Genomic DNA, 12,896 nt, shown 5'->3' on the forward strand with positions numbered 1-12,896 from the left:
ACATAGTTCTAGGAGTATTTTTCCATGTGCTTCAACCGCACTAGGGAAACACTTTATTTGTCATCGTGTACAATGTTGTGATTGCTCCTTTTGGTCAACCAGATGCATACATAATAGATACAAGCATAGTATAGCTACTAGATTGTTAGAAAATAAGCTCAATTGTTTCCTATGACTCAAACTATCTGGACAACTAATAACAGCATAGCTTGACCCACTGGAACAATGAAATGCATTACTAACCAGATGACGTAGTTCAAAGATAAGCCATTTAGATGCATGTTAATTATGGGGATTTTGGAGAAGTAAATACAATAGGCTATTAATAAAGTTATCTGGCATAGTTTTACTGTGAATTCTTATGTTTATAACTTGTGAACAGACTCCCTCTCTTTGCAAATTGCAATATAGCATGTTACATGGTTATAGACCAATAACTGATGTGCACATGTGTTCTTTTTTTCACAGTGTTTTAATAATATTGACAGACTAAAGATAAAGGTCTAAAATGTACCACGTGACAACGAAACCATTTATAACTGAGACATCCTTGGATTAATATTAATTTTGTTCACATACCTAAATTCAAAAGGATATGTCCATTCTTTGAGACTCCAATATAGAACAGCTAAATTGCTTCAGATTTAAGCAGTCTACAGCCATCAACAATTCTGATGTTTGACAGCAAACTAATCTGATCACACACAAATATATATTATTATATCTAATTTGTATAACACCAAGCTATTCAGCATCAGTTTACAATTTACAAAGTATAATAATTCACATCAGTTGATGTCTCAGAGGACTTTACAAGCAAATTTTGATTTTTATCACAGGAAAACAAACAGCACAACTGGGACAATTTAAGTAGAAAACTACCATTTTGTTTTCAAGCTGGAGCAAACCAGAACAAACACATGGAGAACATGAAAAGTCAACATACTGTAGGTAGTTGCCTGATGATTAACAGGTGAATGTATAATTATTTCCTATTGTTTTCTTGTACCTACCTAGGAAGAAGTATCTAGCTAAGCCTCCTGTTATTGTCTCACCACCTCCTCTCTTATTACCTTTCATAGACCTCTTAAGCTGGCCATAGACGCAAAGATCTGATCATACAAATCATTGTATGATCGGACTTTCCCATCTCCTGACCTGCCACAAACCATTCCGGTCAAATAAAGTACAAAATAATAGATCAGCTGATGTTCTGCCCCTGACAGCAATCATACGAAAGTTATGTCCGACAAAAACTAGTGACAGTCTCCCACTGAAAATCGTACGATCGGCAAAACATGCAGAGATATTATCGGCAGCCGACAGAAATCTTTGAACCGGTCCGATCGACCGAACGACCGATCTATGCTGGATGAAAAATGTCAGGACTCTCCACACACGGTTTGAAAATTGTACGAATCCTGGATTTGTAGGATCAGATCTTTGCGTCTATGGCCAGCTTTAGTCTCCTCCTATTCTATCATATATCTATCATATAGGATAGTTCTAGAAATCAACAATGGCTTAACTGGACAATGGGTGAATGAGAATGTGAATGGCATACGCTATGCTGTGAGTGCACTTCTTTAAAAGGCAAACCTAAAAAGATGTGAAGAAATACATCACAACATTAAAGTCACAGTACCATGTGTAAAACCCTGTGTACTTATAAATCCGTGTGTACAATCCTGAACGAAAAGAAAAGTTAGCTGTGTAAACACTGACACTGAGCGCCACCAGGTGTTGTAAAATAAACTAAATTAAACTACAGTGTTAGTCTGGGCACCTTTGTAACTACCATAATCCCATTTTAGTAACAAATAATTTCCATGATGGGCAGAGCTAATTCACATGTAAGATCAGCAATGGAAATATATAAACACGCTGTTTAATTTGATTTTATTGTGTTTTTTGCACAAAAGTAACTTTCACTTTCACTTTTTAAGCTGTCAGGAAGTATGCACAGTATAAGTCTGGGCACAGTGGGGGTCATTTATAAACTTCGCGCGGGGCAGATTGGTTCGCAAAGTGAATATATTTGCCCTGTGCATGGTTATATTTATAAAGCTGAATAAGAGGGTGCATACAGAATTGCGAATTTTTTATTCACAATGCGGATGTCTAAAGGGGCTTTATAAATATGTCACAATTCGCAAATTGCGAATCTTTATGCGCACACTCTGCGACTCAATTACGCCACAACTTTGGTGGCGGATAAAATATTCGCAAAACAGTTTTGCAAACTGCGAATTTAGGTTACTGTCAACGCTATTTTCGCGCACAACAACCTCGCACATTGGGTGCGCTCGCGCAAACTCCTGTCTCATTTGCGCGCCATTTGTGAAAATTTATTCACACTGCAAATTCGCAAAAACCGGAAAGACGGGCAGAGCAGTGCAATATATTAGCGCTCAGCAAAAAACATGCGCAATACAACCATTTGCGAAAAATATGCGCTGCGCGAACTTTATAAATGACCCCCAGTGACATCTACAGGACATTTATATAAACACATTTATAATTTCAAAAACTGTACAAGTACATAACTGCAGACTGATTTGTGTGATAACATACAATTACTATACACGGCATACATACATATATTTACTTTAGTGAAAAGTATACAGGTATGAGACCTAATATTCTTCCGGTAATTGGAATCTCCATACCTAAATTATGTTACAAATCTTTTAAACATTGAATAAACCCAATATACTTAAGTTGTTTTCCCTCCAATAAGGATTAATTATATCTTAGTTGGGATCAAGTAAAAGGTACTGTTTTATTATTACAGAGATACATTTTCAAATTTTGAATTACAGTATTTGATTAAAATGGATTCAATAGGAGACAACCTTCCTGAAATTGGAAGCTTTCTGGATAACAGGTTTTCAGCTGATGGATCTTATACCTGTACTATGTTCATTCAGCTGAAAGCAAGCACATTTATTCATTGCTATATATCACTGTTACTGTTACAACATGTACATTACATATGAGTAGCAGTCTTTTTGGATATGGGCACATATAAAGTGCAAGATGACCACAGCTGCATAAGTCCTTTCACTGTGCAGTCATGGAGGAGTTAAAATGCAAAGAACTGCCTATTTAATAATATATAATAACCTCAATTTATATAAAAAATGAATTATGTACAATAATTTAAATTCAAAGTTTATTTGTTTGAGAAGTTTTAGAAAATAAACTATAATCACATGAAGGGGTTTTGATGAGAGAGAATACAGCTGGTCTGGAGTTGTTTATATCAAAGATATCAAAGTGCAAAGTGCAAAAATATGGCATATGTTTCTGCAGAAAGAATATGTATATATACGTACACACACACACACACATATATATATATATATATATATATATATATACACACACATAGAGAGAAAGAGAGAGTGATAGAGAGAGAGAGAGAGAGAGAGAGAGAGAGAGAGAGAGAGAGAGAGAATTCCATGTAAAGCAAGGCACTCACAGGACTTTAAAATATGGTGAAAAAGAGATAATGTTTATTTATTATTCCAACGTTTCGGTCTTCCTTGAGACCTTTGTCAAGGCCACGGTACTTAACCGTGGAGGTTAGTGATGGACTAATCTTTGCTATTTCGCTTCACGAAACACATAGCAATCAAAAAACTATTTTGACATGAGCGACAATTTTTATATGCGCGACTATTTTGTCAAAATGCATTAAAGTCAATGCGCATCTGAAAATATTTGAAGCACGACAATTTTATGCAATCGATTATTCTGACAGAACAATTTTTTTTGTTAGAGCGAATCTTTCGGCAATGAATTTTTGCGAATTTATTAGATGCGGCGAAACGTGGAAATTCTCAGTAAATTTGTACCTGCCGAATTAATTTGCCCATCACTAGTGGAGGTAATAGAGAGTCACTGTATATTTGAAAAAAAACGTGAAGCATTTTGCATTCTCCACTCTGGGGACATTACAGCCCCGAGGGATGAATCGTGATTAAGATTTATCTTGTTTTTTGTAATTTCTGTAAATTATATGGGGTTATTTTGTGTAAATGTGAGTTGTAGTTTAACACAGCTAGTGGGTGGTACTGTAAGCAGGAAAAAAGGGACTTATGGGTATAAAGCGAATGATTCGATTTGTATGTATATTATATTATGTTTGAGAAAGGGACGTGAATCCCCAAACGTCACATGTATTTGTGTATGCTGCTTTTAATGTTTTCAATACAAATCGACAAATGGAAAAATAAATGTATTTAGCTGTTTTTTTTATTATTTTTTTTTTGTTCATCACTAAAGACCTGTCAGTGTTGTTTAATATGATTTTTTGTAGTCTGCACCCAGGCATGTAACCTTATTTAATGGAGTGGATACTTCTGACTGATTTACAGTATATACTGTATATATATATATAGATATATATATATATATCTATATATATACATTTACAATTAACATTAAATTACAGTTTCAATGCTGCAAACTTAGTAGTTTTCACTTTGCTTAAACAATTGCCCATTGGCTGTGTGCTAATCTTTAAATCATTTCAAAGGCAGCAAGACACACTCATTAAAGCAACTACTGTTTTCACAGTAACATATGGTTTCATTAAAATTTGGTTGATATTAAACTGCATAACTTAGTCTCATTCCCTAATTAAGCATAAAGCATTATACAGGAAGCATAACCGGTTTCAGTTTCTTTTTTCCTTTTCTGCTTAATTGTTACTAAAACAACCATTTAACATTTACATTCTATAAAAACAGTTCAAAAGCCTCACAGCATTTCTGAAATTTTTGGCCTCATGCACCTTCCTCTTTTGCTTTGTGGTTGCCTCTGTTAGTATGACAGGGTCAGAAGGGGCAAAGACGTTGGCAGAAAAAAAGGACGGCTATTGTGCTGGGTGGTTTAAGAAAGAAAGAAAAGGGCTTAGAGTGGAGTTTTGTAACACAGGGATTTTACTTAACCTCATTAGTTCCAGATGGGCCTCTAATACAGTGACATGCTTTGACACGGTGAATTGGGTAGCTATAACATTTTATACTTTTTTAAGTTAATCGTGATTTCACTTACAGTCTTTCCCTGTATTTATTTACACTGTAGCAGTTTTTCTCAAAAGCTTCACACAGGAAGGCACTAAATGTCTAAATAAGATTTTTCCTTTACCTGAAATTCTATTCAGCACAGTAATTCTATCCCATTGCAGGATTCTTTTCTAGTTAGCAGATATGCAGCTATGCACTTTTTTCTCACATTGTTCTTGTTTGCAAATCTTTTCAAACTTGCTATAAGGTAACTCATCAAAGCATAGGTTGAAAGCACAAGTATTATTGTTTCAGAAGTAGTATGGTAACTACAGGATTGCCTACAGGCGTTAGCTTTGCCATCTGGCAGACAAGGGTGTTTCAAAAGTCATCTTATTACAAATGTATTACGTATGCATGCAAGCTCATCTGATCACTATTTGAATTACTTTCTTGTTATTCTATTTATTCTAAATATCACCTCAATGCAACTAGTTCAACTTATGAAAACTCTAATGTCCTAATATATCAAACAAAAGTAACAGTAAATATTAGTTACATGGGTAAATCTGTCCAATAACAGCTAAATTAAACTCTAAAATATCCGGCCTAAAACTACACCAAACATGACAAAGTGCAGATGGGTGTGACTCATGTAGATGTCTTCAGGCAAAGGAAATAAACACCTGCCTTATAGGATTTCCACTGAGGCTTTATGTTATGATGGGCTATTCAAGACTCAAATCGGTTAATTTAGTAGCTGTGTCCCTGTGCAGTAACCCATAGCAAATAAGCAGAAATACACTTTGGACAGCCTACTGCATGTTAGAAAATGAAAGCAAATGTTTGATTGTATACTGTAGATTACTATTATTGTTACTAGTCTTGCTATATGCTGCTTTTTGTTACTATGGTCTATGCTAACGTGTTTCTTAACAATGAACCTCATATGCATCTGTAATACACTATAGAGTTCAAGTTATTCTAGAGCAACTGAATGTCCAGTTCTGAACTGATGAGTTTATGTAGTTTAATTTTAAGTATGGATGATTTTTTTTCAAATTCATAAATATATATATATATTTTTTTTTTTTTTTTTTCTGGGGCCTTATACTGAATAGATTTCTCTCTTAGGGGTTTTACTATGATTTAAGTTTGTTTGTGCACAAATTTGAACAAGAGTTTCTGAAACACAAATGTTCGAAATTTATTAAGCACAAAAAATGTGTACGTAAAAATTCAGAATGTAGACACTCGTGAGCTCATCCCGAATTCAATTGGTTTTTCAAAAATTTTTAGAAGTTGGTATACTCATGGAAAATGATAAAATGATAAGTAGAATGCTATTTCATTGCGTTGAAGTTTGTTTTACCCAGCACCCCGCTTTTTTGAACTCAAGCTTTCGAGGTTCAAGGCTTTTTAATTAATAAGCGCACATTTGTGTTTGGTGTGTTTTAAAGTTTTTTCTATTTAAAAAAAAATCGAAATAGAATTTTGTTCAATATGCCCCATAGTGTTACACTATAGAAAATGTGTCCTATTTACTATTTTTATAATTTATTGAATATTTATATTTGTGTTGCATATAAGAATTTTAAAACTGATAATCGTATTTTTATACACAACTTTTCTTAAAGCAACACTAATAGACTCTTCTTATTATAGTGTTTATTATAGACTGTGCAGTGTGGTCATCAAAAAGTTTACATTTTCTCAAGGGCACTGGCAAGAAAATTTTCCATATTTAATAGCCAAAGCATAACATTTCTCTTTGAGCGTACAAAACACCTACTGAATTGTAAATAGAACAAGGATCCTATTTGAACAATAACAAAAGAGAGCAATGAGAACTGCAGTCAAGGACTAATACATCTGCCATTAATTATCAGTGTATAACTTTTTGGTTTAAATTAGCATACTGTTTTAACCATAATAAAGCAGGCCAGGTATGGGCTTAAAAAAATGCATTTTGCATTATAATTTATAATTATAATTTATAATATATATAATTATATCAATCAAAAATAATCAATTCCACAATCGGCACTCACCACTTTCAAAGCAAATCCCGGGTGCTGCTCCCATAAATCACAATAGTTAAACGAACTGTAGGCACTCACGGAGAAACTTTTAAGTGAATTTATTCAATCCTCACATCTTTCCCCACATCATCGCGTTTTGACTTTCTGATCTTTGGTATGCATATGTGTAAGTGTGTGATTGTGTGTTTGACACACATATACAGTATATATATATATATATATATATATATATATATATATATATATATATATATATATATATATATATATATATATATATATAAATTTGCAGACATGAGGCCTCACTCGCAGGTCTTATGAAAAGGAATCAAATTTTATTAGGCACGACTGACGTTTCGGCTGCTACACCAGCCTTTCTCAAAGTGTATATATACTGTGTGTGTATATATATATATATATATATATATATATATACTGTACACACACACACACACACACACACATATATATATATATATACATATATATATATATATATATATATATATATATATATATATATATATATATAACAGATATGGGACCTATTATTACACATGCTTGGGACCTAGGGCCTTCCAGAGAAGCGGGCTTTTCCTAATTTGAATATCCATACCTTAAGCCTGCTAAAAAATAATTTAATTATTAAATAAACCTAAGAGTATTGTTTTGCCACAAATATGGTTTAACGATATCTTAGTTGGAATCAAGTACAAGTTACTTTTATAGTATTACAGTGAAAAATTCAATCATTTTTAAAAATTTTAATTATTTATTTAACATAGACTCTGTGAGAGATGGCCTTCTTATAATTTAGAGCTTTCATAATAACAGGTTCTGGATAAGGGAATACATACATCTTTGAACATTATAAGTCTTTTCAATGTATTTGAAAATCCAGTTCTCAGAATGTAAGTGTCAGTTCTAAAGTAGAAAAAAAGTACTGCAGTACATTACAGTTCAATCATTGCCAACAGCATTTTTATGTGCTACAATGGGATGGTCATTGACTGACCTTTGTTTTCTGAGAATATCCAATATCGTGTCAGCTGAAGCAAAATGTATGTCTCATATATGTTAATACCAGCTACACAATGTATAATGCCATGCTGTATTCATGTCATAATGCTGAAATGCTAGATATCCTTGATATCTAATTTTCCAATTGTCACCTCCAGAAGGTAAAACTTTACAGGACATATTTCTTTTCTACAAGAACAATGGAAAAGGGATAGCTTTCATCTACCCAGTATCAGATTTTGCTTTGTAATTTTATTTGATGTAGAGTTAGCATGCCTAACAGCAAGGTACTTTATGCTAATGCTAATGTCAATTCTACTCTAGCTTTTGAGATTCCCTGAGATGTGGTTTAAGGAACACAGCAAATAAAACAGTGTCTTTTTCTGTTAGTTTTAAGTGCTTTTTTACAGAGCTTTGAAATCACACTGTGCAGAAAATGTTTTCTTCAGTTTAAAAAAAACTTTATTTTTCTCGCAGACTAGGTTATTTGCTAAATTCTGAATAACAGTGTATATTTTCCCTGGAAGTGTAGCTCTGCTAAAAGCTCAAGTAGAAATAATATGGATATTATTTGATACATTAGCAGAATTCAAGCAGGGGTCTTCAAAACTTGTATTGTGTAACACAATGCATTCATTGCTTCAACATTACTTTTTACCTTTTAAGTAATTTGGCCTACATATAACAAGCTCTAAACTCTGACTACAAATACGTTTTGCAAATATCCATTTTTTCCATTACATAAAAATAATTTTTAGCAGACAATCCTTTTTTCACTTTAACGTTGTCTCACTACAAAAGCAACATTAAAACATTCTCTTGCTCAAGATTAAACTTTCCTTGCTATGGATTGTTTGGGTTGAAGAGAACAGTAGGTGAAATCTTTTAAGTGACTTGTATAGACTAAATCAAAAGACCTTTTCACTGGTTTAAGGTTATTCATTGCAAGGTGAACCTACAGAGCCGTTGATTTATAATTGGCAAAAATGACCTACTGTGAAGGGCACTTCTCTATCAATGCTTGTTTAAAAACATTACAAAATGACAGTGAATGGCTCTTATTGAAACTGTTTTGGTCTAAAGTTGACCCAGCATAGCAATAATGCCCTTGACAATCTGTAATATATTTCAATAGACTCAACTGTCAAAAGTAAAAGTATTTATTACATGACCACAGACCTTATGAAAGCAATGCATATACATGTAGCTGTGGGCATATATATTTATTGCACATTTCTTAATATATTTTCCATACATGTAAATGATGATGATGCTAAATCCGTTCAGGAGAAGAAAGTGTGGTATCTTATCCTCAGAATGATGCAATATTTTGAAAAGAGCATAATTCTAATAATCAAAATATGTGATAGAAAAAAGGCGTATTTCTTTTTTTTTTTTAAATACACATTTTCTAAAATTTCTATTCTGAAAGTTTGTTAAAAAGTTTAATTATTTTTAATTTAGATAACTTTTTGGATCTTGCTTGGAGTGCTGTATGTGTGCATTTTCAATAACTAAGTAACTGAATTAGACACAAATATTTACAAACATCAGTGGATAACTGAAGAAGCTTTTTGAAGAAGCTATAACCATAGTCATTTATAGCTTGTGAATTATCAATAGTTTTATAAATCTGTACAGCACTGTAATTGTGTCTTCGGTAGATAAATTCTGTGTTTTCACAAAAAGCAATGGCAAAGGGTAGTAAAAACAAATTGAATATGTCCAATGAAACTTGATTGCATACCCAAGGAACACCTTTTGGCACCTTTGGCAACACAAGAACTAAGGTCAACCATAACACATACACAACTTGTTTAATGCAAGAATAAGCTACATTGGCAATATCGCTGCTACAGGTACTTGACTGAAAAAAGTTGGTTATTTTACATATTTAAACAATACTCATACAGAAACCAAATCCACAAATGAACAGTATGTCATTTAGTGCCTCTAGTAACATACTAACATACACCTTACCATGAGACATTTCTTTTAGACTAGACTTAGTAGTACATACAGTATCAATGTATTAACATTGTGTTTTCCTAAATGATGTTCCCAGAATTTAATAACTGATTGTGTACTCTGTATTCGTTGATGAACCATACAAATCTAAGAAGATTTTCTTTTTATAATATAAGGCAGCTCATTGCAGTTACAGACACATTTCCTAAGCCTAAATTCTGTTGTTTTGTTTTTTTTCTTTTTAACTGTGCTTTCCCCACAGATAGCTATTAAGGGTAGTAATACAGCATTAATTAAGAGAGATGTTGTAAAAATGTCAACAAGTTAGGCAATGAGTAAGAGTCGATACCAGAACATCAAAGCCAAGGAGTTCATATGTGGTAAAGTGGTTGCTGAAGAATAGCCAGGGTGTTAAAATTACCGAAAGCTTTTCTACGGGGTTTTATATGTATATTGAACATGGCAGTGTTAAATGAAAAGCATGGGCATACACAGGCAAGTACAGTGCTAGCTGCTTTTCTGCCTTATGTAACTGCTATTGTGCCTGAATATTGTAAATAATTCACTAAGAAGGAAGCATATAACATGTATTACGGATGCTAAGGGCTATAAGCCTGCCTGATGCTTTATACATATCGTCATGGCCATGTACAAAACAAGAATGCTGTATATTTTATAGGCTTCCCTCATGTCTCTTTATGTAGGAAGGCTGCATGTGTGCATCACTGATCTCACGCAGACAGTCTGGGCTGCTGGTAATTTATGTCAAATCCACCACCATCCATACATGCTGTGGCTCTGCTGTGCGCTTCATAGATGTGCTGCAGGCAAAGCAAAGGGTGCTGCTTTCTTACCTTCGTTGCTGGGACTCGCAATGGCCCTGAGATCGCTCCAGGTGATAAGACATATCCATAGGGTTAAACGAATCTCAAATCTTCCCCAGGTACCCAAAGTACTGGGGAACAGAGCATTAAACCAGGACAGAGCCTTGGCACCGGTGCTGTGTAGCATCCCGGGCCACCAGCTCAGTATGTGCGTTAGACCCATTTGGTACTGTGTCTGTCCTGGGGTCCTTGGCTGCCAAAGTCAGACAGGCTAGGCTAGTGCCCGTAGAAGGAATCCAGTCGTTAATCAGCAAGTTCTCTTTCCCTCTCTGTCCTTTCACTTGCAGGGATGTGAGATCAGGTGGAAGGTTTTCCCCTTGTGTGCTCCTCCTTGCCTGGCACATAAACCACTGTGCCCCTTCTCCTTTCCTCCTGCACTTTAATTCTGACGCGTGAGTGTGTGATGGCTGAGAAGCCGGGGCTGGGGGGGGGAGGGGGAGGCTGACGGAGGATGTGACAGGAGTCCCCCCCTCACACTTACACACTTTGCCCCCCCCCCTTCACCAAAAGTCAGATGAGAAGCAAAATGAACGTAGGATGGACAGGAAAAGAGGAGGTGAGAGGAGAGAGAGGGAGGGAGGATGGAGCAGGAGGGATGAGATTGGAACTGCCAGTCATGTTCAAATGAAGGATACAATTACAGGGAAGGGAACTGTTGTTTAGTCGCATTTCATACAAAACCCCATGTAACGTGCAGCAGTATGATGGTCATATCAGAGACACGGAGAGGGTCTCTGATATAAATGCTTGCAAAGCAAAGTCTTGCCCTAGATTCTAATAAATAAACACAAAGAGCAAAGGTTGTAACTTCAAGCCATTTCCAGGGCGCCCCTTCATTCCTTTCTCAGACAGGGTCAGAGAAGACATTTGTATCCTGCGTGTGACAGTGCGGTTGTGCGATGCTGTCTGCTGCTTGTGTGCGAGCGAGTGACTGCCAGCTGCTGGATAGTGCTACTTATAAGCAGAGCGCTACTGTCGATGTGGTGGCTTGGCGCTTCTGTTACTTCTGGATGGATGCTACTGTCTGCCTGTCGCTTGCTGCTGCCAACTGTGTGCGAGGAAAGCACCAGTAGCAGCTTAATGGACTGTCTGTGTGCGAGACTGCTACTGGCTACGGAAGATTAGTTGTGCCTTAGTTCTGCCTGTCTCAGCTTACTAATTGCTGCTGTCAGTGTGCGAACTGGGTGCTGCCAGCGGTAGGTTGTCACTGAAGGTGCCTGTGTGGACGTATACTGCTTACTACTGACAGTCTGGGGCCTGGGCACTAGCTGAGAACTGTTCGTGGTAGCTTCATGCTCTGTGGCCGTGAGAGAGCAGGGTTTGTGGCAGTGCCTGCCTGTGGGGTGGGTGGTAGATGTAAAAGCTTGATATGGGGTTCTGTTGCTGAACTTGTAATGTAGATAAATCCTTCCTGCCGTATAAAATCAAGAGAGTGGGTTGAGCAGCTCCTGTCTCAGTACTGTCTTGCTTTTTCTACAATGCACACAGGACTGGACTGGAAGTCCAAGTTCTCAGAGACCCAAACAGCCCTCCACCAGCCCACTTAATACTGATTGTCTATAAGACCTTTACAGCAGCCCCTCTGGCATGTTCCATAACCCACCGATTGCCAGTCCTGGCCATGAATACACACATTATGATGTGGTGTCATGTATGAAAATTATGTCATAAAGAGAAGTCAGTGCACCTTGTGAGAGACTGTGTTTTTAATAAATCTGTTTTCACCTACACACACACACACATTTGCTGATTAGGTACTCCAATCCCCAATATAAAGGTAGCCATGGATGACAGCAGGGCTTGGAGGAGGGGTGGCCTGACCCAGGCTCAACCCATGCAGGGGCCCAGTAGGTTAGAAGGTACATTTGAGTTAGTGGGGAGTAGGGATAGGCGAATTTGACCCGTTTCGTCAAAAATTCGTTTTTGACGCGTCCTTTTTTTTTTTGACCCACAACACCATACAAGTC

At 36.0% G+C, this 12,896-nt stretch overlaps 1 protein-coding gene across 3 annotated transcripts in view; it reads right to left on the minus strand.

The window, feature by feature from the left end:
- Positions 1-11,924, minus strand: part of LOC108711356 (ephrin type-A receptor 5) — a 231,508-nt gene extending 219,584 nt beyond the window's left edge. Inside the window, exon 1 of one of the 3 annotated variants that reach the window (XM_041591116.1) lies at positions 10,900-11,924. In XM_041591116.1, coding sequence (XP_041447050.1) covers positions 10,900-11,092 — 193 coding nt within the window. In that variant the 5' untranslated portion in view covers positions 11,093-11,924. The remainder of the gene's footprint in view (positions 1-10,899) is intronic. The other 2 variants (XM_041591117.1, XM_018253018.2) reach the window with 2 other exon arrangements.
- Positions 11,925-12,896: the final 972 nt, after the last annotated feature.

This window comes from Xenopus laevis, chromosome 1L (genome assembly GCF_017654675.1).
Source record: "Xenopus laevis strain J_2021 chromosome 1L, Xenopus_laevis_v10.1, whole genome shotgun sequence".
Classification (NCBI taxonomy): domain Eukaryota; kingdom Metazoa; phylum Chordata; class Amphibia; order Anura; family Pipidae; genus Xenopus; species Xenopus laevis.